The sequence below is a fragment of the Bos grunniens genome, chromosome 14 (genome assembly GCF_055505025.1).
Source record: "Bos grunniens cultivar Pamir isolate PY7600 chromosome 14, Bosgru_T2T1.0, whole genome shotgun sequence".
Classification (NCBI taxonomy): domain Eukaryota; kingdom Metazoa; phylum Chordata; class Mammalia; order Artiodactyla; family Bovidae; genus Bos; species Bos grunniens.
Genome location: NC_141178.1, coordinates 60,399,135 through 60,426,099, shown reverse-complemented (window position 1 = coordinate 60,426,099; position 26,965 = coordinate 60,399,135). Strand labels below are relative to the sequence as shown.

Below are 26,965 nucleotides of genomic sequence, written 5' to 3'. Positions count from 1 at the left end.
CTGCATCCCTCTCCGGGGTCCAGGGAGGAGACAACAAATGTGCTCTGCACCAGTCCCTTCATACCTACAACCAGGCAACCATTAGTTAAAACTGCGCTTTAAAAACACCTTAATAGTTGGGAAAGGAGAACTTTTTTTTTTTTTTTTTTTACCATTTTCTACTTTTTATTTTTTTTTAATCAGAACTTTTTAAATAAAAAATAAAGCAAGTACAGATATCAAAATAAAATGACAAAATGTGATACATGTTTAATAACAAGAAACTTTATTGAATTACAAATTTAAAAATGGCTCACTTAAAAGTGGGACTATTTTAATCTTCTTACACTCATTCTTTCAAAAATTCATGTTATTTTCCAAGTGATAAAAGGTTACTCTGTGACCTGACAAAGTGGAGGTGGGATGGCACCAGTGGCCAATTCTTACATGTGGGGTCTTCTTGTGGACTTCTGGATGTTTTCTCTACTGCATCAAACTGACCTGCGGTGAGCAGTGAGGAAGGGCGGGGGGCGCGGGGCGTATAAGCTGGTGCTGAAGTCTTTCCTTAGGGATCGGAGAGTGGAGATGGAGCAGGATGAGATGTGTTCCTCGTAACTGGGGATTCAAGATGTGCTACAGCCAGCGTGAGATCATCCTTCCTTATTCTCAACCAAGCAGATGACACACACTTAACTGCAAGGTCCGTCCCATAAACGTGGGCCGTGTTATAGCCCACACACTCCTCTGTCCCTCAGCCTTACCTCCTGTGTAACAGAGGCAGCAAGTCAGTCAGGACAGAAATGTGCTCCATCAGTCTCCATATGGAAAGACCACAGCTTAATGATCTATATAAGCCTTAAAGTCCTCAGTCAGGACAGATTTCCAAATCAAAATCAAGTCAGGAACTGTTCACAGGAACCACACTATTCTAAAATGCTAACATCTTCCTCCCAGTGTGTCTTCCTACAAAAGGAAAAAATGGCCCAAACTTTCCACTCTTTGCCTGTCTGGGATTTATGAAAAGCATACCAAATTATGACAGTGTTCTGCAAAACTAAAATATACTACAAAGTCAAACAGGTAAATAAACAACAAACCAAACTGATTTCAACAAAGTCAAGTCATATTTCCAAAAGCCAAATCTATTAAGAACAAGTAATACACATGTACAAGAAATTACAAGAAATGAGGATCACAGTTAGTTACAAATGCAAAATAATATCTAATTATCCCAGACTTGTGAACAGAATAATTAAAATCAATTTCATATGCTAGTTCAAATATTATATACAATTTAGATAAGCTGGTCAAGTATTACTTGAATACACACCATGTCTGATAAACTTATAATTACACTGCCTCATCCTTTTTTAATATTTGCAGGTACATGCCAATATAGGGGAAAAAAATGTAATTTCCACTTGTGTGTTAACTGAGAAGAGTAACATTCTACTGTGTATGTTTTATATTGTAAAAAAGTTGTTACATTTTCTTTTAAGAAGAAAAAAAAAAGGTAAAAATTAACTGCCAAAAGTTTATAAAAAATGAAAAAAAAAAAAAAAAAGTTTTGAAACAGATTCCATTATGTGGTCTCCCTACTGACCTGAAACTACACAAGGCATTTAAGGAAGGGACACTATGTCAAAACCAGAGACTAACCCAAGGGAGGCAAGTTACTTTAAAAATCTGATTTGCAGGAAAACTAGCTAGTTGACCTAGTCTTAAAGCTAATTACAAAATCCATCTTCTTAATGGTCCAGATGTTTTGCCAATGCTTCCAACTCAACAGAACTGTCAAAAAAGAAGAAATATTTTGTGAGACCTTTAAATACAGACAATGGGGTGTACCTCCTTCCCCTGTTCAACACAGCATACACATGACACTGCTAAAGAAAGAGGCATTTTTAAAAAATGTTGTATTTTCCAGACGTGAACAGTCACCTATATTGTGTTTGACTCCTCCAATTTAGAACTGCTAAGCATACATAAAGAAATAATATAAAATATTTTCTTATTAAGCACTTCTCTCCTTAATTCTTAGGTTAAAAAAATTAATTCCAAATTTGAACTTCCAGAGTAAGCCACCATAGGCATCAGCTTTCTACATTACATTGAATTTTCTTAAATCCAACAGGAACTATGTCAGCACTTTGCAGCAAACTGCCTGTATTCAATACAAACTATGATACAACCAGTCTTCCTCCTCCTCATGATGCTAAACAAATCCAGGAGAGCACTGGAAAAAACAAGTTTGCCCAACAGGATTGAACAGCATGAACATCTATCCCGTAGACCAGTTAAAGAAACTGCCAGCTCCAGACAGGAGACGCTGCTTCAAGCCATGAAGACATTGTCAGCACCATAACCTCCAGGCCCAAGAACAGAATCGCTGTGTGTAACGAAACGGGTGCTGGCCTCACCCCTGGAACACTGCTAGAGCCCTCCTCCCACTGTCTTTTTTGTTCACTTCTGATTTCAGGAAATGCTTTAACCTCTGTGACTGTTTTAAAGTAAGGAAACGTCTAAGGTAAGAATAACTTGAAAAGAAGCTTGTAGAATTTTCACACACACACACAAAACTAATCACAAATAGAAAGCATTTTTGGAGCATCAACAATGACCAGGCACTTTTAAATCTATCATTTCTACTACTCAGCATGACCTGTACTGTGGGCCTTATTTATATTTGTCTGTGAGAATATCACAGTTCAGCAACAGTAAGGGGCAAAGGAGCCCAAAGCATGTCTGGCTCCAAAGCCCACCTTCCTCCTGTGGGAGCCCCCAGCCACACACTCCTAGTGTCCCCACCTCTGTTTTAGGTGTGATGTTTCTGTGGCTCACAGAAATCACTGAAGAATGAATCATTCATGTAACATTATTTGCCTGCGTGGGGCTAATTTAGGAGAACACAGGCAACACAAAAGAAGGCTTCGTGAGAAGCCTACCAGATCATGGCAGTGCTCATCCGGATTTCCTAGAATAAACACTGAAACCAGTGGGCTGGATTTCAAAGAGGTACAGTAGTTTTTCCAGAATAAACATTTATGCAACCATACACCCGTGTACGTGTTCCGGAAGAACAAGCATGGGAGCACCTGAAAGGACAGCGTGCGCACAGGATGGCGACACAGGAGCTACACCTCTAAGATCCGGCCTTGTGACTCCTGCACCAAGACCACGCAGAGGGCAGTGTCCGAAGTCACCGTCTAGTTCTAGCAGAGTACCAAACAGTGTGATCCACGACAGACGCCAGCCTTGGCCTCCCCAGCATGGGGCAGGGTGAGCATGGGACACACGGGACAGCCCCCAGAGAAGAGCCGGTATAAGCACCCCAGGGAGAAACCACCCCAACACAGCCGGGTGAAACGGGACACCCCCAGGCTCCCTACCTTCCACCGGTTTCCACACTCGTTGCAGACGACAAACGTTGTCATGGGTTCATCAGCACTCCGTGTTTGTACCTATGGCAAAGTTGGGTGAAAAACACTGCTTAAAGCATCTATCTAGAATGCGGAAGACCCGGGTTTGCGCCCTGGGTTGGGAAGATCCCCTAGAGAAGGAAATGGCAATCCACTCTAGTACTATTGCCTGGAAAATCCCATGGACAGAGGGGCCTGGTAGGCTACAGTCTATGGGGTTGCAAAGAGTTGGACACAACTGAGCGACTACACAGAAAAATCCAACCTAAATTAGAATATCCTACATGAACTACAATGGTAGCACAATAAAATATGTAACAGTCCAAAACAAGCTATTAACAAATTAGCAAAATAATAAGGAAAGAACACACATTTCCAAACAAAAGTCCTTGTCTTCTCATCTTTATCCCAGATAAGTGGGAAAATCATCCAAACTTGCACATTATACTACCAACAGAAGTGAAGTGAAGTCACTCAGTCGTGTCCAACTCTTTGCGACCCCATGGACTGTAGCCTACCAGGCTCCTCAGTCCGTGGGGTTTTCCAGGCAAGAATACTGGAGTAGGTTGCCATTTCCTTCTCCAGGGGATCTTCCGACCCAGCAATCAAACCCAGGTCTCCCACAGTGTAGGCAGATGCTTTACTGTCTAAGCCAGGTGAATCTAATATATACTACTGATAAATGGCTAACAAATATGAAAAATTTTCATCATTAACTAAGAAGCACAGAAATACTAATTAAAAGACCTCCCAGTTTTCTTACAAATTCGTAAAAACATAAAAATTACAAATACTTCATTCTGACAAAAACTGCCAAAACCTTTCTAAAAGTCAGACAGCAACAAGAGCCTTTACCCATCCTCTGTGACTGAGGAACTTGACATCTGCTCTAATATAAGACTGTAACTAGAAACACAAAGTTATTTTGATATGTTTTGAGAGAGATCTCAAGTATAAGGATACATTCTTAATACTAACAAATCCAGCTAACTGAAAATAAGTTGATATTTGTCTTGAAACGGGAGTTGTAAGCCTCTTAGTATGAAAGTGAGTCTTAACAGTCACAAACCTGTGTGTAAGTGCAGTTCTTCTTTTTACATTTGCCGCATGTGAACAAGTCCGTCTGGGTTCCGCCTGTCTTGGCCATCTGATGCTCTCTGATGGCTTCTTTGGTCAAGTTTTTCCGCATCTCTTTGAGCTCATCACTAGCCATCTCCTATCACAAGGACAGCAATACCACCCAGTTACAGGCACCTTCTATACACATGCAGAATGCTGTTTATGCTCCAATAGTTAAACAACAACAGGATCAAAATCAACGTTTAAAGTTTTGAAAGTGAAATATCGTATTTTTCCTCAAAGGACTCATCAGTTTGTTTACTCTTACATTTTTCCCAAACACTCAGAAGTCTGTATGTGAAAACTGCATCTAATGCAATCCGATAGTGATGAGCGTATCCAGACCATGGTCTCTACTACTGCACCCACCTCCTCTGCCAGAAAAGGAACCAGGGGCCTCAGAGGAATGTCTGGTTCCAGTTTTGAGTCAAGAAATGCACAAGACAGGCAGAGTATCTTCTTGTGCCAGGAAGCATGGGAGCTGCCTGACCACTGTGAGCTCATCACTGGACAGAGGGGCTATGTTACAGAGCTCCATTGACCAGACAGAAGATAATTTCTTCAGCCATCATGATAAATCACTGAAAAGACCAACCCACTGGATAAATAAAGTCACAAGTCCGTAACGACACTTAAAAAAGTAGAGCACAAACACGTGCAAAAATGGCAACAAAGGCCCCCATTGGCGGTTAGTGGGGCACCAACCACTCCTTCTGACAACTGTTAACCAAAGGGAAGAATTACACACTCACCTGCCTTTCCTATCCTAACCAATGGCCTTAAACTCAGGGCAAGTGCTCCTTTATCAAAGAAGTCTAGCTAAGAAAGGTGAAAGGACTTTCCCAATTCTAGAAATCTGTTTTGCAACTCCTAATGACATCACCAGTTCAGGCAAGGATCATCAGTGGGTGAATACATAGGTGAAAGGCCAGTGGAGAACCTCACAGAGAAGGGATGAGACTGTCCGTACACAAATCCCTGATAAATTTCCACACCAAAGAGAACAAGATACATGTCTCCTGAGGTGATGTAGTATGAAGTAAGAAGGACCACTGATGAAGCATTTGTGCAGGGAAAGTTAAACCTGCATATAATCTAAGCCTACAAAACTAGCTTCCAGTTCACAGAAAAGAATGGAGACAGAAAAATTAGTGTAATGAGGAAGAAACGGGCAATTCAGTGTGAGATACACAAGAGATAAACCAGTTTCTTCAATAGGTCAACGTCATGGAAGAAAAGGGGGCTGGAAAAGGAGACTTAACTATGTTTATACACAGTCTTAAGAGACCAAGCTTAGGGTGACATCTAGACTTCGGATCCTGATACAAAGTAAATGTACAACCAGGAACATACAATGACTATAAACCAGATATCAGATACACCAAGGAATCATCATTAGACTTGCTGGATGCAGTGATGACAGTGTAGTTACATAAGAATGTCAGATTTTTACAGATTTCTCTCAAGGATAGAGAGGTGGAAAGATATAATGTCTGGAATTTGCTTGAAAATAATTCAGGGGAAAAGAAAGAAACAAAGAAGGGATAGATAATAAACAAGTGACAAATTACTTAATATACTTGAAGCTTAGGTGATGGGTAGATGGGACTTCATTACACTATGCTCTGTACTTCGTGAAAGTTTAAAATTATCCTAATGAGGTTTTAAAAAATGAATCTTAAAAATATAACAGTTTTCATTAGTTATATAGAAAGACAAATTCACTTGGATGCTCAGTAAGACAGTGAGACTGTAGACACACTTCAGCTTGTATCTATGAATAGCTACATCTAAAAAAAGCAAACAATGAATTTCATTTTCTCCATCACTTTCTAAATAAATATAAGGATGGTCAATAAGATGTAGCCAATCTTATAGTATTTAACCAAGAAAAGAGCTTAGAGGTTACAAAGTCTGTTTGCAATTAGAAATTTAATTCTGATTCTACATGAATCTACAATAAATAACATTTTTATTTTTTGACAATAATTTAATAAGGCAACCACTCAAAGATCATGGTACAGTTATGAAAGGGACAAAGTACTGATGCTAACAATCACCTTACGTTCTTATCTAGTATACTGTATATAGTGTGTACAAAAATGTATTAGGATAGTTATTACAGATGTAGTATTTATTCAGTACTTCATGATTTAAACAGACTTTACACTTGACATCATGGAATACCATCACAGAAATGTTCTATTCAAATACACTCACCTCTGCTGTCATTCTAGCAAACAAGTCAGGAGGAATGTTCCCACACAGCACGTTTTTCCTTAAATTTGGATTTTTGGCATCCTTAAGATTTGATATCCTACTTCGTACTCTATTTTTGTATTTCATGTCTGTGTTCCTTATTTCTTGATAGATAGGTACTAGGCCATTAAGGAAAAAGATTAAATTATAAAGGTCCTAAGATCATTTTTTTCCTATTCTGCCATGATAAGAATTCCTGAAATTTCTAAGCAGTATTTCCAATTCAGATTAAATTAATAAGGCACTGTTTCTGCCTGATTTCCTGATCAGTACCTGGCAAAAAATAGTGATTTTATGCTATGAATGAGCAATACTTTCTCAATGTTTAATGCCAAGTGACACAGATTAAAAGGGTTTAAAATGTAACTCAGGTATTCAATCTGAGTGAGAAAACTTTAGAAAAAGAGCCTGAATTTATACATGCTTTCCCTGGCCCAAATCTGCATTCCGCCAAGGATCCTAAAAGCCTCAAAAAGACCACAGAGCTCCCTTGAGGGCCTTCTGATAGAAGAAGGTTCGGAAGACAGTTTGCAGTGGCCTGGAGGTTCATCTCCTTCCGGCTCAGCAAGAAGCCAGGTTAGCAGTCGGTTTTTCTCAATAGGACGGGCTCCAGCAGGGGCCCAGCCCTAGAGCAGCCACCCCTCTGCCAGGACAGGCCTGCGGTACACTGTCATCTGTCACCAGATAGTCCTGCTCCCTGGACCCATGTGCAAGACTCGCTCTCCCCCACCAGAGCTCTTTCTGAGGCACCCAGTGTGAACGCACAGGACGACGAGCTCAGGGGATTTCTATGCTTTGCTGAGGCCCCCCCCACCCCCACAAGGTGAGACCCCACTTTACACTCGCTAGCACGTGTCCGTGAGACGTTACGGTCTCAATGTGCAAGGCAGAAAAATAAAAGCACTGTCACCATTATGTATCTTACTTTTGCATAACAGGACAACAAGAACAACATGTCGCAGACAGCCTTCCCCTTTCCCACCAAAACAATCAAGACAGAAAATATAAGATTTTCTATTCTTTACAGGAAGAAAAAATAATCTACTGGGTTCTTGACACCAATATGAATATACACGCAAAGGATATCTTCCTCAATCTGAGATCCCAATTCTTCCTCGTCAGCTCCAATGGCGATATAGTCATCTAAACACAGAGAAGTGTCATGAATGAATGATTACAACATATTAAAAGAAAATTTCAGTACAGAGCCAATTAAACTGTATTCCTATTTCTTCAACCCCACTTGCCCTGTACAAAGAATCCTTTCAGTATAGTTTCCTTAGAATCTGGTCTTCTTTGTGACTTCCTCGGCTCCTCCTCTGGATTCAGCTAGTGTCCACAGGGCTCCTGCATGGATGATGTCTTATCCCTCAGGAGTCGGGGAGTCATGTATCCAGCAGGCAACCCCTCATTTCACAACTCCAGAAATTCTGGCTGTTCCCACAGACAGCAGAGAAACTTATGCAAAGAACTGTCTTGTCTCCTTCCTGCCTCAGGCTTCCATGCAAATAAACCATTCATTTCATTGGCCAATCACATATATGGACACACTCAGAAGACTTCTAAGCAAACGTTCAAAGTGACAGAAGGAACAAAAAAAACTAGAAAGAAACAAGAAAATATACATAAAGAGATAATAAAGGAAACAGAGTAAAGAAAAGGCAGAGTAAGAAGAAAAATAGGTCATACTAACTAGGGCTCAGTATAATAGAAAAGGATGCATTTTTAGAAGACAGTAAATACATATTCCTATATATGAAACTTTAAAGCCAAAGTTTTACATAGGAATGAATACCCCTAAATTAAATTAAAGCTCCCATATATAAACCAAGATCTCTTTCTCACTTAAAAAAGTAGGAAATGAAATTATGAATATAAAACTTATTGTATGTCATAGTAACATTTAACAACAGGACAATAATATGGTATCATTAACTCTCAATCTGAGGGGGGGATACTGAGTTTGCAGATTAAACATAAGGAGAAAAAGGATTGTGAAAAAGAGTTTAAATGAGTACGACTCAGGGGAACATTCACCAGAAGGAAGGAACCTATTGTTTCTGAGAATCACACGTAATAAGCAGAGGCCTGGATGCCTGCGCCTCTCTGCTCTCAGTAACGCCCAGCACAACAGCCTCTCCCTGGGCTGGGCGGTGAGGGGCAGCAGCCATCGGGATCCCACCCAGAGGATGAAATGAGGTGGACAGGGCAGCAGTGGCCTTGGTCAAGGGACTGAGCAACGACATTTACCTCCTGTTCGGAGAGCAGCAGCGAGCATCTCCCTGCACTTTAACCGCACAGAATCAGAAGTGCTCGGCGCCCGAGGAAAAGATGAGACGTACGTGTCCCGGGCATTGGTCTCGTCCTTTCTGCTGCTCATGTTGCCACTGGAGCTGCTGGAATATACACACACACACACAGACACACAAAAAAAGAAGTCAGGAAAACTCTCTTAAAGTGAGTATCATTACCATTACTCTCTAAAAACAGTAATTCTGGGCCTAAATAAATGAAATAGTATTCCAGTGACTCTTAAATGGAAAAAGAAAAAACCTGCCTGTAGATAGATTAAAAAGAAGTTAAAACTTTTAGTAAAGATGAGACAAGTCTTTTATTTTTTTAACCTTGATCCTCCTTTTAAACGTTAAACAATATTTTTAATACAGAAAACACACATTACACCTCAATACAGCACATGAAAAGATGGGATCTGTTATGAGCAGAGGGGGTAGAGGAGGGCACAAAGACTATGATCGCTCTTGACCAAAACCAGAGAGAGAAAGCTGGCAAACCCTGCTCCAATCAGACAACCAATGAGGCTTATACGTGAGACACCACCTCAGGATAAAAACCACAGGGATGAGGAGTCATGAAAATATAAACATCTCTTAATTTCTCCCTAAAAATATCAACACCATTGCAACAATTAATAACTCTTCCAGTCAACCTAATCACTTCAACCACTCCTGATTAACTTGCTGTGTTAGATTCTTACTGAAATATTTTCGGACTGGTTTCAGTTAACTTTTACCACAGTAAAGATTTCCGCCAATTAGTTCTGCCAAACTAATCCTGCCTTTCACTCCACTGACGTCACTTGCTACTCCCTGCCGGCAGGCAGCCCCTTGCCCTTGCCGGTAACCCAGCCGGCCTCCACACACAGCCTGCATGGGCCCGGCGGCCACTCCGCAGGCCTTCTGAGGTCAGTCTTGTGTTTTCTGAAGTCTCCATGACCCCTGTCTCCCAAAACACACAAGCTCCCATGAAGTGAAATACCTTTCCTCTCTTGCTTCAGGGCTATTCTGTGACGTAACTGCAGTATCTTTTTTCTTTTCTTCAGAGTCTTTATCTGTTGATGGTCCATCTGAAAATTTATGAAATTCCTGTTTCAGCACTTGTTAAAACAAAACAAAAAACAGGACTACTACATGTGATCAAGCTATTTATCATGCAAAAAAAAAAAACAAAACAATAAAATCCTAAGCTTTTAACAAGTAAATGAAGTTTACGCAGCTATTCTGTTAGCAAATGTACATGGAAGAAACACTGCACATTAAAAAAAATTAAAGTGCAAAGTATATATAACAATGTTGTTTTGATAATTTTTCACGAAGTAAAAAAATTTGAGGTGGTACTCAAAATACAAATAAATATTTCAGAGATAGTAAACAAAGAAGATTTTCATAGAATATACTTCAGGATTATTAGTTAGGCCTACTCAGCATCTCCTCTATCTTAAATAATCTGAAAACTAATACAGGTTATTAATACTAATGAAGCATAAGCTTTAAGACTTAAAAGAAGTGAGTCATCAGACACGGGAAAATAAAAGTACATAAAATAGGTTGGACGAAGGCAACAGTTTAGCACTGGAAAGAAACATTCACGTTTATATCAACCAAAACAGCTTTGAAGCTGGGTTCAGAAATATTTGGAGCCACTGCGTGAACTACCCCAGTTTGGTCTACCCGAGTCCTAGAGCTGCATGAATAACTCAGTTCTCCACTGCCCTCTGTACAGAACACGGAAGAACATTTACCCTTGAGGCAGGACTGCCCAGGCAGCTCTAAGCTCCCACGCTAACATGCCACTCTGGACGGGACGGACTGACAGAAGACAGTCCCAATCACAACTCCAGAACTATCATGGGAATCCAGTCCTCATGACACATGTCAGTTCTCAGAGACCAACTGTATTGTCCCCTTTACTCTATAATTCCCTGGAAGGCCTGAAGATGCTATGGTATCGTGAGGAAGAAAGCACGGATCAGCGATGACATTTCAGAACAGAGCAAGGACCAAGAAGTGTTCCCACAGCAACAGGGAGTAGAAGGCTTCAGAAAGGTCACATGATGCATTGTGTCCGACTCTCTGCAATGCCATGGACTGTACAGTCTACCAGGCTCCCCTGTCCATGGCATCCTCTAGGCAAGCATACTGGAGTGGGTTGCCATTTCCTTCTCCAAGGGATCTTCCTGACCCTGGGATCAAGCCCAGGTCTCCCACACTGCAGGCGGATTCTTCACCATCTAAGCCACCAGGGACAGGTAATACAATCAGGCAGTACCGTCTAACAAGGTCCAGTGCTGGTGGGGGAGCAGCAACGCTGCCATGGTGCAGTGTGCGCTACGGTGGCCCTCTGAGAAGGCAGGGCAGTAAGAGGCAGCAACGGTCGTAAAAACACTCCAACCTGAGCAGAGGGTGGTGAGCCACGCAGCAGAGCCTGACTACAGAGGGCTCAGACCACACCCTAGCTCAGCCGCTCAGCACCGCTCCTACTGCGCACAAACAAGGCACCTGATCTCTCAGTCCCTCGACTGTCTCAGCACAAAGTGGGGGTTACAGCAGCCCCTCGACTATCTCAGCACAAAGTGGGGTTACAGCAGCCCTGAGCACGCGGGACAGCCCGGAGGACTAAGTGCATTAATACAGGCCCACACACGGTGTGTCTTAAGTGTCAGAACTGTGCTAACCAGAAGCAGAGGAAATCTCCCAGAAATCTAGCTAACCACCTAAACGGCAATGTTTTCTGGTTTGGAATCTAATACAGGATCCTCTTTTTCGTTAGTTTTCTTAAGGCTGAACTTTCTAAATTTCACAGGCTTTACAATTTTTGGTTCCTAGTTTCCAAGCTCTTATATGTAATAGGTCTTTTATTATTACTGCTGCTATCTATGAAGTATTAAAAGCTTCACTTTTTTTTCTTTTCTCCTCCACATGAGGCTGGTAACTGCTCAGGAAATGGCTGGTTCCAGGGCTGGGACAGATAAGTCCAGCATGTTGCGTGGTGCCAGAATGCAGGAAAGAGGTTAAAAACAACAACAAAAAAAAGCAAGGAGCTTGTCAAAGAGACACAGAAGCCAGTTTGCAGGGGTGCCCACTGGTCAAACCTGGGACAATATAAATATCAAAATATGAGCAGGAATGGATTATAATCCATTATACAGAACAGGAACCTATGCGTCCACACTCACAACAGAAAAAGAACTGAGAGGCAAGAAGAGGGTTCTTCTTACAGAATGATAATGTATGAAAACTGAAAAAGTAGAAAAACTAGAAAATCTTAATTTTTCAACTGTTACCAGAAAGAATGGTTTGGGCAGTAATCGGGGGATACCAAATGGGGGTGGGGGAAGGTCTGACAGGGAGCACCATAGTTTCAGGGTCTTAAAGTGATTCCCACAGAACTATTAGACACAAGGAAAAATCATCAGTGACTCATTGTACACCTTGGATCGGTCTCAGAAATAATACCGTCCTATCTCTGTACACCACACCCCGGAAGGACACAACACACATGCGCAATACCCCAACTATGGACGCAAAACCGGATCTAGTAGTGAGAAAATGCCAGATGAAGCCCAAACAGGGAACATGGCGGTCCAGTGGTTAGGACTTAGCGCATTCACTGCAGTGGGCCCAGATCCAGTCTCTGGTTGGGGAACTAAGAGCCTGCAACATGCACTGCGCAGGCCAAAAACAGACAACGCCCCCCACACACAACAACAGAGGGAGGGGAGGAGGGGCCCTGTGTTCTTCAAAAGTCCATGTCCTAAGAGACGCTTACTCCTTGGAAGAAAAGTTATGACCAACCTAGATAGCATATTGAAAAGCAGAGACATTACTTTGCCAACAAAGATCCGTCTAGTCAAGGCTACGGTTTTTCCAGTGGTCATGTATGGATGTGAGAGTTGGACTGTGAAGAAGGCCGAGTGCCGAAGAATTGATGCTTTTGAACTGTGGTGTTGGAGAAGACTCTTGAGAGTCCCTTGGACTGCAAGGAGATCCAACCAGTCCATTCTGAAGGAGATCAGCCCTGGGATTTCTTTGGAAGGAATGATGCTAAAGCTGAAACTCCAATACTTTGGCCACCTCACGCGAAGAGTTGACTCACTGGAAAAGACTCTGATGCTGGGAGGGATTGGGGGCAGGAGGAGAAGGGGACGACAGAGGATGAGATGGCTGGATGGCATCATTGACTCGACAGACATGAGTCTGGGTGAACTCCGGGAGTTGGTGATGGACAGGGAGGCCTGCTGTGCTGCGATTCATGGGGTCGCAAAGAGTCGGACACGACTGAGCGACTGAACTGAACCAATGTTAAATTTCCTGAATTTCCTGTATTAGGATTACATAAGAAAATAAACTTGTTCTAAGAAAACATACACTTAAGTTTTAAAGAGTAAATAAAGACAAGAGATCCACCTATTCTCAAATAGTTTGGAAAAAATAAAGTGTATGCATCAGGATATACATAAAGATAAAAAGAGAAGAGAGACTATGACAAAAGAAACATGGCAAATATTAAAGATGAATGCCCTAGAAAAATGACACGTGAATTATTTTTATTATTTTTGAAAATTTTCTCTAAGTTAGAAACAGTTTTTTTTCAAAAAGTGGGACACCTTCCCCTCCGGGAAAAATTTTCTTCTTAAAGAGGCAATCCAGGGGAGGAGGGAGGTGAGATGTATGGAGAGTAATGTGGAAACTTACAACACCATATGTAAAATAGATAGCCAATGGGAATTTGCTGTATGACTTGGGGAACTCAAACAGGGGCTCTGTGACAATCTACAAGGGTGGGATGGGGAGGGAGGGGACATGGGTCTACTGATGGCTGATTCTTATTGATGTATGACAGAAATTAAAAAAACTCTGTAAAGCAATTATCCTTCAATTAAAAAATAAAGTGGCAAAAAAAGAAAAAGAGGCAATCCAGTTATAAGTATTAAAAAATCTGACTAGCTTAAAAAGCAGAACCCTCAAGGTCAGACTAAAGCCCCCTTCCAGATTATAAAGTACTGATTTCAAAACACCTATATTCATTAAAAGAAAAAAAAATTCAACAACTCAATGTTTGAATAAACCAGATCATAAACATATATAAGGGAAGATACCTAATAACTTTTTCCAGGATTTGATGAGGGACTTTGCTAAAGATGTAACTTCTTCATCTGTGCTCTGCTTGCGAATAGCATTCACTGACATTCCAATTCTTGTGGACTGCAAGGCAATGACAAAAAAAATGTATACAAGCAATTTTATTTCAGGCAATTCGTTGTTTGATTTTCTTGTTTTCCAGATGCCTCTTCATTTTAGAACAGAAAAAACATCAACTGTATGAATTCTTTTAGCAGTAGACTGTAGATTTAAGACACACACATCAAGGGTCTCACCACCGAGATCTGCAGGCATGTTAACTCGCTACTGAAGTGAGGCTGGTCAACTAGTAAGAGGAAGTCAGTCTCTTTCACAAGAGAACAGAACAAAGAGTGTGTGTGTACACAAGGCAGGCAGATGCAACCACGGGCTCACACACACACCCACTTTGCTTCTTCACATTCTCCTGCACAGATTACTATGTACATCACGTGCTGCACCTTATGAGGACACCTAAACAAATACTACCGTCCACACAAGGTTAAACACCAGCACATGATCACAGATACTAAAAATGGACTTCACAGAATACAGACAACTTAACTTGTGGACATACGTGCTCAGGGGCGTGCTGGGAGCGCCCATATTCATCAACTGTCCCAAGATCCTTTAAAATCGAGATCATCATCCCTATTTTTAAAGATAAAGAGACTGGAAGTGTCAATAAATAACCTGGCCAGCATCACACCATTACTAAATGGCAAAACTGGGATTTTAATCCAGGTCTGTTGCCTCCAAAATCCATGCTCTTTTCCCACACATCAACTGTCTTCAAACTGCTCAGAGAACATAAAGGCTCTGATGGCCAATTATGGATGATAGATAAAAAATGGTGACTTAATGTAAATTTAGGTTGTCAGTAGACAATCTCTCTAAATATGGTTATAGAAGAAATAAAAGGAATTGTTAGTGAGATACAAAAGGGAGCCCTGCTATAAACTTTAAAGCTGAGAAATAAACGGATCCTTAAGATTTCCTTTTAAATTATTCAATGTACTCAACAAAGAGATTTGGGGCATCTGTTGAAGAATCTAGAATATGTATCTGACTGGACTGCCCTGTGTTCTCTCTCGGAGAGTGGAGCACAGCAGAGGAAGTTTCCACAGCAGACACACACAGGGGACTCACCACTCTAAAACCCCAAGGTGGTTTAAGATCAGCATGTGGGGGACGTTTTTCCCACAGAAAGTGGTTTCTTTCTTGTAGAAGATAGTATGTTCTAAGAACTTTTCTCAGTGAAGAAAAACTGTTAGAACTTTAGAATGCTTTAGAACTTGTCTAAAGCACTGCCTTCTCAGCCGGTGGGGCATGCACTTGAATGCAGAAAACCTTTCAAAAGCAGGCAACATTTTTCTATGATGGTAACTCAGTAGATTAATAATTTATGTTACCATCTTTAAAAAAAACAAAAACAAGTTAATAATGTTTTACACTACAAGAGGAAAATACAAAAAACTTATATTGGTATTGAAGATGTTTCAGTATTTTATGACAATTACCTATTCAAAAATTATGACATATGTTAGCACATACCTGTAATAGTTCCAGGGTCATGGGAATATTCTTAAGCTCCTTCAGTAAATCCAATGCTCCAGCCTATAAAATAAAATAATTTCAAACTAAATTCTCCAGAGAGTAAAGCAAAGAGTAACCAGAGATTTAAATGTATATTTTCCTATCCACAGTTCACTGAGAGTCATTTATTCATGTGAGGAGAATGGTATATAGAGATACAGATACATAGATGAAAGAGGAAAAAAAGAAAGAGCAAAGAGTTTTCCAAACAGGCTGCAACTCACTAGAGGATCATAAAATCCATTTATTGGGTTATAACCAGCACCTACGTGTTGTCGTGTGAAAGTTTACTTTCAGTAGTATTTGTTTGTGTGTCCCAACTTGAAATGTGCAATGTTTCTCACTGTGGTGGTACAATACCCCCAGACTTCCATGCAGGGCAATTAGCTATGGAAGCAGGAGTGGGAGAGTGCTGGTGGTGGGGGCACCGCTTCTCTAGAATTCTCACCATGCCTCTGCACCTCACAGCTCAGACTCAAGGACACTGCTGTCTACCTGGTTCTTGCATGGTAAGAAGCAAACTCTGAAAGGAAATCCAGAAGTGAGGTCTCTGTTAAGCTCGCAGGCCCATCTTCTGCCAAGGCTCTGATTCCCATCTAGAATCAAAGGCTTCCATGCAGCTGATGACGATGAGACTTAGCACTGCAGCTAAGGGGGCTGGAATTACATGAGAAGCAACAGTGCCACCTACAGCTTGTGGCCAACGTTCCAACATGATACTCATTCAACTGACCACATTTCAGTTCAGTTCTGTTCAGTTCATCTTAATACATTTAACTTAATTAATCATATATCATTTAGTCTAACAGTGACCTAATGTACTATATTTGGACAGATTATTATTCTACACACCACTAATTAAAAAACTATTAAACTATCATAAACTTTTCTTATCACTTCTTTTTACTTTTGCAGTTCCTTTAGACTTGGAATTTTTGTCATATTACCTTTTACATATAGAAAAGTGTAATCAAAACTGGCTAAAGTGGTGGTTCTAAAACTATTTTTCAGAGTCTAACACTTATGAATTGCCTATTGACTCAGATTCCATAATATCTGATTTTAGCCCACAAAAAGCTGTGTCAAAACATTAGTAACACAACATTTCACAAAACAATCTATAAAAGAGCTCTGAGCCATCAGCTCTCTGCAGGCACCAGGGTGGGCTCTGGGTGTGTAAGCCTGCTGCCTTTACCCCACTGCTCTTCTCCCACTGGTTTCTTGCGGGGCCAAGAGCACCCCACTACTCTCAGATTTCCTTCCAAGTCATTGACACCTGCTCCACAATGTTGATGCTGGGCTGGATGTTCTGTCTGTGAAAGTACATCTCAACATCCATCTGGCCAGCAACATGTGTAACTCATTCTGCTTTCTGAAATGTTAAAATATGAAAACTAGGCACTCCATGAACCAGTGAAACACACCACACCCTAGGAAAACAGAAAGCCCAGAGCATGGAACAAGCATGGAACCTCATGGTATCACTGTATTTTTTAAGTTTAAAATCAAGCAAAGGTTTCTAGCCAGATAATTCTTCCATTTAAAGTTGACAGATGTGGCCCTGAACAATAAAACAGTTTTAAATTTTCTTCTGGCAACAGATGCATCCTTTTAATTTAACCCAGAACCTCCTAGCTAAAAACAAGTTCAATAGAAATTATGAAATAGGTCATTATAAAGGATTTTAAGGATCCACCTCTTAAGAGATTCCTCCTGATCATAAATTCTATAATTTATTTTTATTTAGAGGCAACTAAAAATAGTAAAACATTAGAGTTGTTAAAAAATAAAACACTGACTTTAAATTTATTGTTAATCAAGAATTTTTACATGCATGCCATTTTTGTGAGCAAGTGTCTTCAGTCCTGTATCTGCAAATCCCCAAACCAAAATCCTTTAAAAACCAAAAGATTTCCCATAGATTTTCAATAAACTCATTTGGCAGTAACATCTAATCTCAACAAATGTACACAGCTATTTAGTTCTATTTATCCTACTTAATGTGTGAATGTTACATTTCACTATAGAAATGCCTATGTCTGATTACTGGGAACTGCCCAGCTCCCACTGAAGATACTATGAAATATGTGATGTTTGTACTATACCAATATCTTTATAAACCTGGAAAATTTGGAATTCTCAAATATGTTAAAGACTCTGAAGGTTTTGATTACAAGACTGTTTGCCTGTATCCTTATCTACCGGAGATATTTTTCTTCTACTCACATCTCTGTGGTCTTTTTGAACAATTTCTGACCTAAGATCAATTAAAAGTGAAGATAATCACAATTCTAAGAGTCCCTTAAAAAGCAGGGTCTCTTACATAAAGCTGGGCTGCATATAAAGTTGACTCTTCTAACACATCAGCAATGTGGCTTAAGGTCTAAGCTGTTTTTCAAGCAGAAGGAAGCAAAAGATTTGCATTAATTTCATCACACTCTCCTTTTTCACTCGGATCTCTTTGGTGAGACTGGGGTTAGAGATATAGGCTATGGAAGGAAGGAAAAGTTAAATAACACTTATCGGATAAAAGTAAGACCTTTCTCAGAATTACAGTGTGTTCTAACGAAATAAGATGTGTATTTCAATCAAGGTTCTTTAGGAAATAAACAACTATTAATATGATGATCTGGATGGATGAAAAGGGCAAAAAAGAGACGATCATATGTTAATTCAGTGACAAAAACTTTTTTGAGGGTTACCATGTGCCAAGCGCTGCATACAGTATCTCATTTCTTCTTTACAAGGAACCCTATGGAAGCAGGAATCCTATTATCCCCATTTTACAGATGAGGAAATTAAAGCCCAGAAAAGTTAAGAAACTTGCACAAGGTCACATGATTTACTAACCAGAAAAAGTGAGATTTACCCCGTTCTGTCAAATGACATGCTCACCCTTAACAAACACCCATCTACACCACATGCCAAGCTCTCTGCTGTGCTGAGGACACAGCAATGGGCAAAACAGAAACCCTTTTTGACCTCAGGAAATCCAAAAATAAGCAGAAATCTTTGAGCCTCCACTTCAAACCTTCAATTAAACAAGAAAAAAAAACAAAACCCTGAATTCAGAGAAGGTAAGTAATTTGCCCGAGGCGATACTGATGGGTACTGAAAAGGGACAAGAGCCCACTTTCCTGGCCTACGTCACTGCTCTGTCCATTCTATAGCCCCACCCTTGGGGCAGTTCTGCTCTGTGTGAGCTCCAGCAAACAGCACTACTAAACAGTCCCTAATCATCACCTGCCTCTAAAGGTCAAGTCTATTTGATTGCAGCATCTCCTACAGACAATGATGCAAGACAAAGAAAGAGTCTGCCTCAACTTCAAGAGTCAAATTTAGTTCACAGTACTGGCTAAAAGATAAACAGCTACAGACTACTTTATTACAGCCCTGGTACTACTACCTGTCATCAGAGAGAAGTGCTTTATAAAATATGGTATGATGAGAACCCAGTACATTCAAGACTGTACAGGATCCAAACGGCCTTCTGTTCAAGGAAGAGGGAAGAAGCAACACAGAACACAAAGAGCACACACGTATATGGTAGATCTAGATTAAAATCCAGGCTCTGTCAATTCTTAATTGTCAGATCTTGGGCATGTTACTTTGCTTTTTCAAGCTTCAGCTTCTTCATGTGTAGATGAGCATATTACACTAAACTTTAGTTAGGATGATCAAATGAGGTAATAGAACACCTAAGAAGTATCAAATTACAGTGCCTGACATATAAGAGATGGTTGGTAAGATACAAAATTTATACATAAATTCAACTTTATAAAAATTAAAAGCTTTGGGGGATTCCCTGATGGTTCAATGGTTAAGATTCAGTGCTTTCATGGAGTGGCCTGGGTTCAGTCCTTGGTTGGGTAATTAAGATCCTGCAAGTCACACAGTGTAGGCAGAAAAACAAAAGGTTTTATCTTTCAGAAGACACTATTAAGACAGTGAAACAACAGCCCACAAAATGAGAGACAATATATGCAAATCCTATCTCTGATAAGGGTCTAGTATTCAGAATATAATGGAGAAGGCAGTGGCACCCCACTCCAGTACTCTTGCCTGGAAAATCCCATGGGCGGAGGAGCCTGGTGGGCTGCAGTCCATGGGGTTGAGAAGAGTCGGACATGACTGAGAGACTTCACTTTCACTTTCCACTTTCATGCATTGGAGAAAGAAATGGCAACCTACTCCAGTGTTCTTGCCTGGAGAATCCCAGGGACAGGGGAGCCTCGTGGGCTGCCATCTATGGGGTCACACAGAGTCACACACGACTGAAGTGACTTAGCAGCAGCAGCAGCATTCAGAATATAAAGAACTCTCACAACTTAGTAATACAAGTATTCAATCAAAAAAATGGGTAAAGGATCTGAACAGACATTTCTCCAATATGCAGTGCACCAAGTACTGAAAAATGTTCATCAGTAGTCATCAGAAAAATGCAAATCACCACAATGAGATACCACTTTATACTCACTACAAAGGCTATAATGAAAAAGCCATAATAACAAGTACTGATGAAGATGTGGTGAAATTTGAACCCTCATGCTACTGGTGAGAATGTAGAATAATAGTTCAACTTTGGAAAACCATCTGGCAGTTCCTCCAAAGGCTACATAGACACAGTTATCAGATGATCTGGCAGTTCTACTCCTACAGAAATGCATATACCCGACAGAAATGAAAATACATGTCCACACCAAGACTTGATCAAGAATGTTCTTAGATTATTCATGATAGTAAAAAAGTGGAAAATGCCCAAATGTCCATCAAACGATGAGTAAATAAACAAAATGTGATATATCCATCAGAATAAAGGGATGCTATTCAATACAAAGGAACATAGTATTGACATGCTGTTACACAGACGAACTTGGAAAACACCAAGCGAAAGAAATAAAAGGCCACTTATTGTATGATTCCATTTACACGAAAAGTTCAGAATAAGCAAATCAAGAGAGAAAGAACGTAGATTAGTGGTTGGGGGGAGATATGGTGACTATGTAAGGGGCTATTTAATGGATAGTTTCCATCCGGAGTGATGAAAATGTTCTAAAATTAGATAGTGGTGATAGTTGTACAAATCTGAGAATATATTAAAAACCACTGAACTGTATACTTTAAAGGGTGAACTGTATTGTACAGCTATATAAAGCTGTTATAAAAGATTGTGTTCAGTTCAGTCGCTCAGTCGTGTCCGACTCTTTGCGACCCCATGAATCGCAGCACAAAGATTGTGTAGTCATTCTAAATTTGGATTTATGCTAATTAATCTAACCCTGATATGGAAACCACAGTTTTTTTTTTCCCCAACCCAGGTAAGATTAAGACTTAGAAATGTACATATTTCAGGTATCCCTGCACCTAGGAGATTCTAACATCTAATTTCAATTTCTCTCTTTGCAATTTAATTCTACTCAGCCCTGAGCCTTCAGTGAAGAAAAAAATAAACAAATCTCAACATCACTCATTAAATGTGTCCACAAACTTGAAAATTCTAAGTTCTCACTTGATTCCTCTAAGTCTAATGTTACAAATCCTTTACAAAGATAAAAGGATTTTTTTCAGTTCAGTTCAGTTGCTCAGTCGTGTCCTACTCTTTGAGACCCTGTGGACTGCAGCATGCTGGGCCTCCCTGTCCATCACCAACTCCCAGAGTCTACCCAAACCCATGTCCATTGAGTCAGTGATGCCATCCAACCATCTCATCCTGTTGTCCCTTCTTCTCCCACCTTCAATTTTTCCCAGCATCAGGGTCTTTTCCAATGAGTCAGCTCTTCGCATCAGGTGGCCAAAGTATTCCAGTTTTAGTTTCAGCATCAGTCCTTCATATTCTAGGCACTGCCAAGAGTTTTATATTCATCTAATCTTTACTAAATTGTATCCAATTTACTACCAAAAAAACATTTCAGACCCTAACAGCTAAAGTTCAGAAGAGTCAGAATTTGAACCAAGATTAGGAGACAGACTTGCTTACTGACATTTAGTAAAAATGGCAAGAAAAAGAAAATCTATGTAAAAAACTGCTAATATCTGAAAATTTAGAACTAATTCACGTGATTCATCATGGCCTCCAAGTGCACCCTGTTTAAGATCAAGTGCACAGACAGGGCAACATTCTGGGCAGCACCAGGGTCAGGATATTGTGGGTATATTTAGAGAAACCTGTCTGCCCCACAACAGCAACACCCTGGTTGCCCAATGTACCCAGACAAGGTTCAAGACCCAGATCTTCTAGAGAGATGCTTGGAGGGGTAGATGCTTGAACATAGTGGTACTGGCTTTGACGAAAAACAGATTCAGATTCATATCTTCATTTGGCCACTCGGTAGCTATTAGACTTGAGAATTCACTCAAGAGCCTAAATATTTCCTCATTTTTATTTTTTTTAAATATATTTTTATTTATTTATTTTTTGGCTGCACTGCATGGCATGTAGGATCTTAGATCCCTCAAAGGGATCAAACTCATGGAGTCTTAGCCACTGAACCGACAGGGAAGCCCAATTTCCTCATTTTTAGACTAGAGATTAAGGCTTAGCCTAATAAACTGTCTGAGGAATAAATCAGATAAGGTAGGTACTGAGAAGAATTCCTAGCTCAGAGTAATAGCTCAATAAATGGAAGCTGTTTTTATTATTACTTAAAAGTGACACCTATGATTTGTGCTTATGATAGTAAAGCACTATCTAACAATGGCACTTAAACTTCAATTCAGAGGACAACTATTATTTTTTCAGCAAAGTTCACTTTTTCATAGTATAAAAACAATATAAAAAATAGCTTGTAGAGAAAATCTGGAAGCCACACACACGAAAAAGAGAAACAAATCTATCATAATCCTACAATTCCCCAGAACAGCTTCTGTTAAATTACTGAACAACTTAAAAAGCTTTCATGGGCTGCTGGTGGGCCGGGAGGGAGAGTCATTTATACCGTTTCCCTTTCTCTATTTCATCTGCCTATCTGAATTTCTGTAACACAGACAGGAAAAGAGAGAAGGAAAAAAGTAAAAGAGCCAGTCAATTTTACCTTTCTTTGGCGGGGAGCTGGGGGAGGCAGGGGAAGCAAGCTTTTATAAGTTTTGTACTACTAGAAAAATAGAAGATTTGAGAAGAAAAATGAGACTTGAGGCTTATTTGTGGTACTTCTCATTCTCCTGTTGACGCATTATGTCTTTATAATTTGAGAACTGCAGATAAGCATAAACTCGTCTTCTCAATACTTGCTCACTAGGAAATTCCTCATTTTTAGGAAACATTTATCACAAGGAAACAAACACAAGCATCACTAGATGATTAAAGGATACATTATAGCCCAAGTTAGAGAAAAAAATTATCTAACTAACAGCCTTTTCCCCTAGGTTACGCTTCTATTGTGGGAGTCTAGCGTTCCCTATTTGAAGGACTGATGCTGAAGCTGAAAGTCCCATACTTTGGCCACCTGATGCGAAGAGCTGACTCATTGGAAAAGACCCTGATGCTGGGAGGGATTGGGGGCAGGAGGAGAAGGGGACGACAGAGGATAGGATGGCTGGATGGCATCACCGACTCGATGGATGTGAGTCTGAGTGAACTCTGGGAGTTGGTGACGGACGGGGAGGCCTGGCGTGCTGCGATTCATGGGGTTGCAAAGAGTCGGACATGACTGAGCAACTGAACTGAACTGAGGGTTCCCTAGACAGAGAAAAAAACTTGCCAATTTAAGCAAAATAACAGAAATGTTCAGCCAATGAAATATCCAGAATTCATCACTTGCATCAGGCAATGAATGGCCTGTATCAACAGAAAAAACAAATAGCAAAAGCAACTGTCTAGAACAGAAAACAAACAGGAAATACTTTAAAAGTCCAAAATTGCAAATGCAGATTAACAGGCTATGAAATCACATGCTAGGCAATGCACCTGTGAAAGGAAAAGAGGAAGAGACTAAGTTTGAAGCCTGAAGAATTCGGTGTTTAAGGTTGCTTCCTGCTTTGGCATGCAGACCAGCAGAACACTCAGCTCCTGGCTTAATCCGGTGGACAATTCATGGAAGCTGGGGAACTACTTGACCTGACTTGGTTTCTTACTCTGTAAAATGGATGCAGCACAGCAGTGTCTGGAGTCCCAAAATGCCGCTGCACAGATGCTTTGTAAAGTGCTTTCTCTAAAGTGCGATACAAACCAGAGCACCCCTTTCCTCTCTCCAGTTAGTTTGAGAATTCAGTTTAGCTGAAAAAAAGACGGCTTTGCAGTGAAGGACAGGGAAGCCTGGCATGCTGAAGTCCATGGGATTGCAAAGAGCAGACACGACTGAGCGACTGAACAACAGACAGCTCTGAAGCAAGGGACTGAACGTGGCAGAGGCAGGTTGGACAGAAATGCAGAAACTGGGACATCTCATACAAACCACAAGAGAACACATCCACATAAGCATGTTATCAGTGACAGAAAACGCTGCTGGCATCAACAGTAAAGCGCCCAGAGAGGCCCAGCCACGACACTTGTGCAAACCCGCCAGGCAGCACACTCTAGTCAGGGTGTGTGCCTTAGACACAGCCCTTCTGCACTCTACTGCCTAAGAAGATCCACTTAAAAAAAAAGTTTAGCAGCTTGCCAAACACACTGGCATCGTTTACCTTTTTAATTGCTAAACAAACATGGAGGACAGTTGAGATAATCCAGGGCATGTTTAGCCCTTTTCAAAAAAAAAAAAAAAATGATTCGGGAATTTCACGTTTTGCTTTATCAGCTTTGTGTCTAAAACAGATGACAAACCGCTGTTCTAAGTTTTTTCGTTTTTAGCCAACGAGCCCGGAAAACGAGAACGGATTTTTTCAAACGGCGAGGGTTGTCTGTACTCTTGGGCTAAGCCAGCGAGGCTCGGCCACGGTCAAGTTTATAGTGAAAACGCCTCGATGAAGTTCAACCGGCTGCACCGGCCCCAGGGGCCTCGGCGCTCAGAGCGGGCCCTCGGCCGCGGGATGGAGCCCCCCACCCCAGAAATCCTGTGCCCGGGATGTGGGACAGGGCACCCTCCGCTACCAGAACCCTCTGCCAAGAACACGGGATAGGACTCCTGCCCCGGGACCCCCTCCCCGGGACGTGGGACAGGACACCCCCCAGGACCCCACCCAGGGCCCCTTCCCCGCGATGCGGGACAGGACACCCCTCCCAAGACCCCTCTCAAGGACGCGGGATAGGCCTCCCGTCCCGTGACCCCCTCCCCAAGATGTAAGACCGGAAAACCCCACTCCACCAGAACCCTCCCCCAAGAACGTGGGATAGGACTCCCGCCGCGGGACCCCTCCCCAGGATGCGGGACAAGACACCTCCCCAGGATCCCCCTCTCCGTGATGCGGGACACGACACCGCTCCCAAGACCCCTTCCCAAGGACGCAGGTTAGGACTCCCGCCCCGGGACCCCCTCCCCGCGACGTGGAACAGAACTCGCCCCCCAGGCCTCCCCTACCAAGGACGCGGGACAGGACCCCTCCCCCGGGACTTTCTCCCCAGGACGCGGGCCAGGACTCCCTTGAGGGTCCCCGCCCCAGGACGAGGCCTCGCCGGCGTCGCACAGGGAGGGCGGGCGGCGCGGGCCGCGAGCCCCACCAGGCCGCCGGGCTCCCGCGTCCGGTCCCCGCCCGCCTCCCGGCCTCGCTCCGGCCCGCGCCGCCCGCCGCGCTCACCGCGTTCTTCTTCTGCACCATCTTGTCCATCTTCTTGGCAATGCGGATCACCTCGTCCTCCATGGCTCCGGCGGGCCTGCCCCGCTCCCGGCCGTGTGGGACGGGAAGTGCGCGAAGCTGGCGGGCGGCGGGCCAGCCCAGGCGTCTGCTAGGCGCCTCAGCAGGCCGTGCCCAGGCGCTTCCTCACCGACCGAGCCCGCGGCGGCTGCGGCGGCGGCGGCGGCGGCGGCGGTGGTGGGCAGAGGCGGTGGCGCTCCTCCCCCGCAGGCAGAGCCAATCGAGTGGCGCGCGCCGAGCAGGCGTCACCAATCGACAGAGACCAGCTGGGCTACAGGCCCGCCAGGCTGCAAGTCTTCGCCGGCTGTCGTGAAAGTGGGCGGGCTGCGCCGCCAGGCTTCGCGCGCGCGCCCTGCGGCCCCGCCCCATCCCTTCCCACCGCGGTCCCCTGGTGCCTGGCACGCAAGGTCTGCTGGTCTCCCGTCCACTAACCGTGGCGCCCGCAGAGACCCCCCCACCCCGCCCGGGGTCCCCCAGCCCCGGCGGCTTTGGAGGATGGAACGTGGTGAGAACCCCAGCATTTTCCCCGCCGTCGACCGCTGCCTGGAAATTGGATTCTCCATCCCCCTCAATAGATAGTTGTATCATAAGGATGTGGCCGTTGTAAGAGTTTACTCTTTGAAGTCGTTTGTAAACGCCGTGAGGACGGGGACCCAGTCTTGTTTGTTTCCTGACTCAGAATGTTGGACGTTGTACCTTGAATATAGTAGAATAATCGTTGACAGTAACGTTCTCATCAAGGAAATTGATGAAGGCGTCTCACCTGCTCTGAAGATAAGTGAGGAAGTTGAAATGTAAAAAGTTATGACTAACAACCCAAAACCGAGGTAGAAAATCGAAATAATCAATACTGGAGAGTGTAGGCTCCTTCCGTAGATCTTTGTGCAGTTAATACCCTGGACTACCATCTCGTGCAGTTTGCAGACATAGCCCACACCCAATTTAACCATCACTAATCAAAACTCACCACATAAAAGTTTCCTCTATCCTAGGATGTCAGGTATTGTTCTAGCTCAGGTTTTTGGGCGAAAGAGTAATTTGAACCATGCCCCTTTCTCTTTATTTCATTTTAGTTTTAAAATTATCTTTTTATCTTTGATTCCTACTTAGGTATACACCTAGGTATTCTTTCTTCTTTGGGGAAATGGTAAATAGTATTGTATTTTTAATTTTGGTTTTCACATGTTCCTTGCTCGTTCCTTGACTTATAGGTCATTTTTAACTGTTTCAGCTCCCAAGTTAGTTAGATTCATGCAGCCATTGCTTGTTGAGTTACCCAGATGTTTATCACTCTGCCCATTCTTTGCATCTCTCCTTTCCTCTAATTCATTTTTTTCTTCTGAAAGAACATGGTTCTTTCAGTGTTCTTTTTTCTCATAAACTTTCTGTATCAAAGTGGTTTTCTTTTGCCCTCACTTCAAAATGAGTTCACCTCTAAGTTTATCAGTT

The 26,965-nt window shown here is 42.1% G+C and overlaps 1 protein-coding gene across 3 annotated transcripts; it reads right to left on the bottom strand.

The window, feature by feature from the left end:
* Positions 1-242: 242 nt before the first annotated feature.
* Positions 243-25,807, bottom strand: TCEA1 (transcription elongation factor A1). Of its 3 annotated transcripts, none has more exons than XM_086336965.1 (10): positions 25,460-25,807; positions 15,749-15,811; positions 14,173-14,278; positions 10,053-10,140; positions 9,027-9,172; positions 7,863-7,919; positions 6,738-6,892; positions 4,468-4,614; positions 3,369-3,440; positions 243-1,770 (listed from the first exon to the last, which is right to left on the bottom strand). In XM_086336965.1, exons 1-10 carry the CDS (start codon positions 25,520-25,522, stop codon positions 1,762-1,764), a joined length of 906 nt encoding a protein of 301 aa, XP_086193091.1. In that variant the 5' UTR covers positions 25,523-25,807; the 3' UTR covers positions 243-1,761. The 3 variants fall into 3 exon arrangements, with proteins under 3 accessions (XP_086193091.1, XP_086193092.1, XP_086193093.1); XM_086336966.1 differs by having other exon boundaries at positions 9,027-9,169; XM_086336967.1 differs by lacking the exon at positions 25,460-25,807 and adding an exon at positions 16,239-16,312.
* Between the last annotated feature and the right edge of the window lie 1,158 nt (positions 25,808-26,965).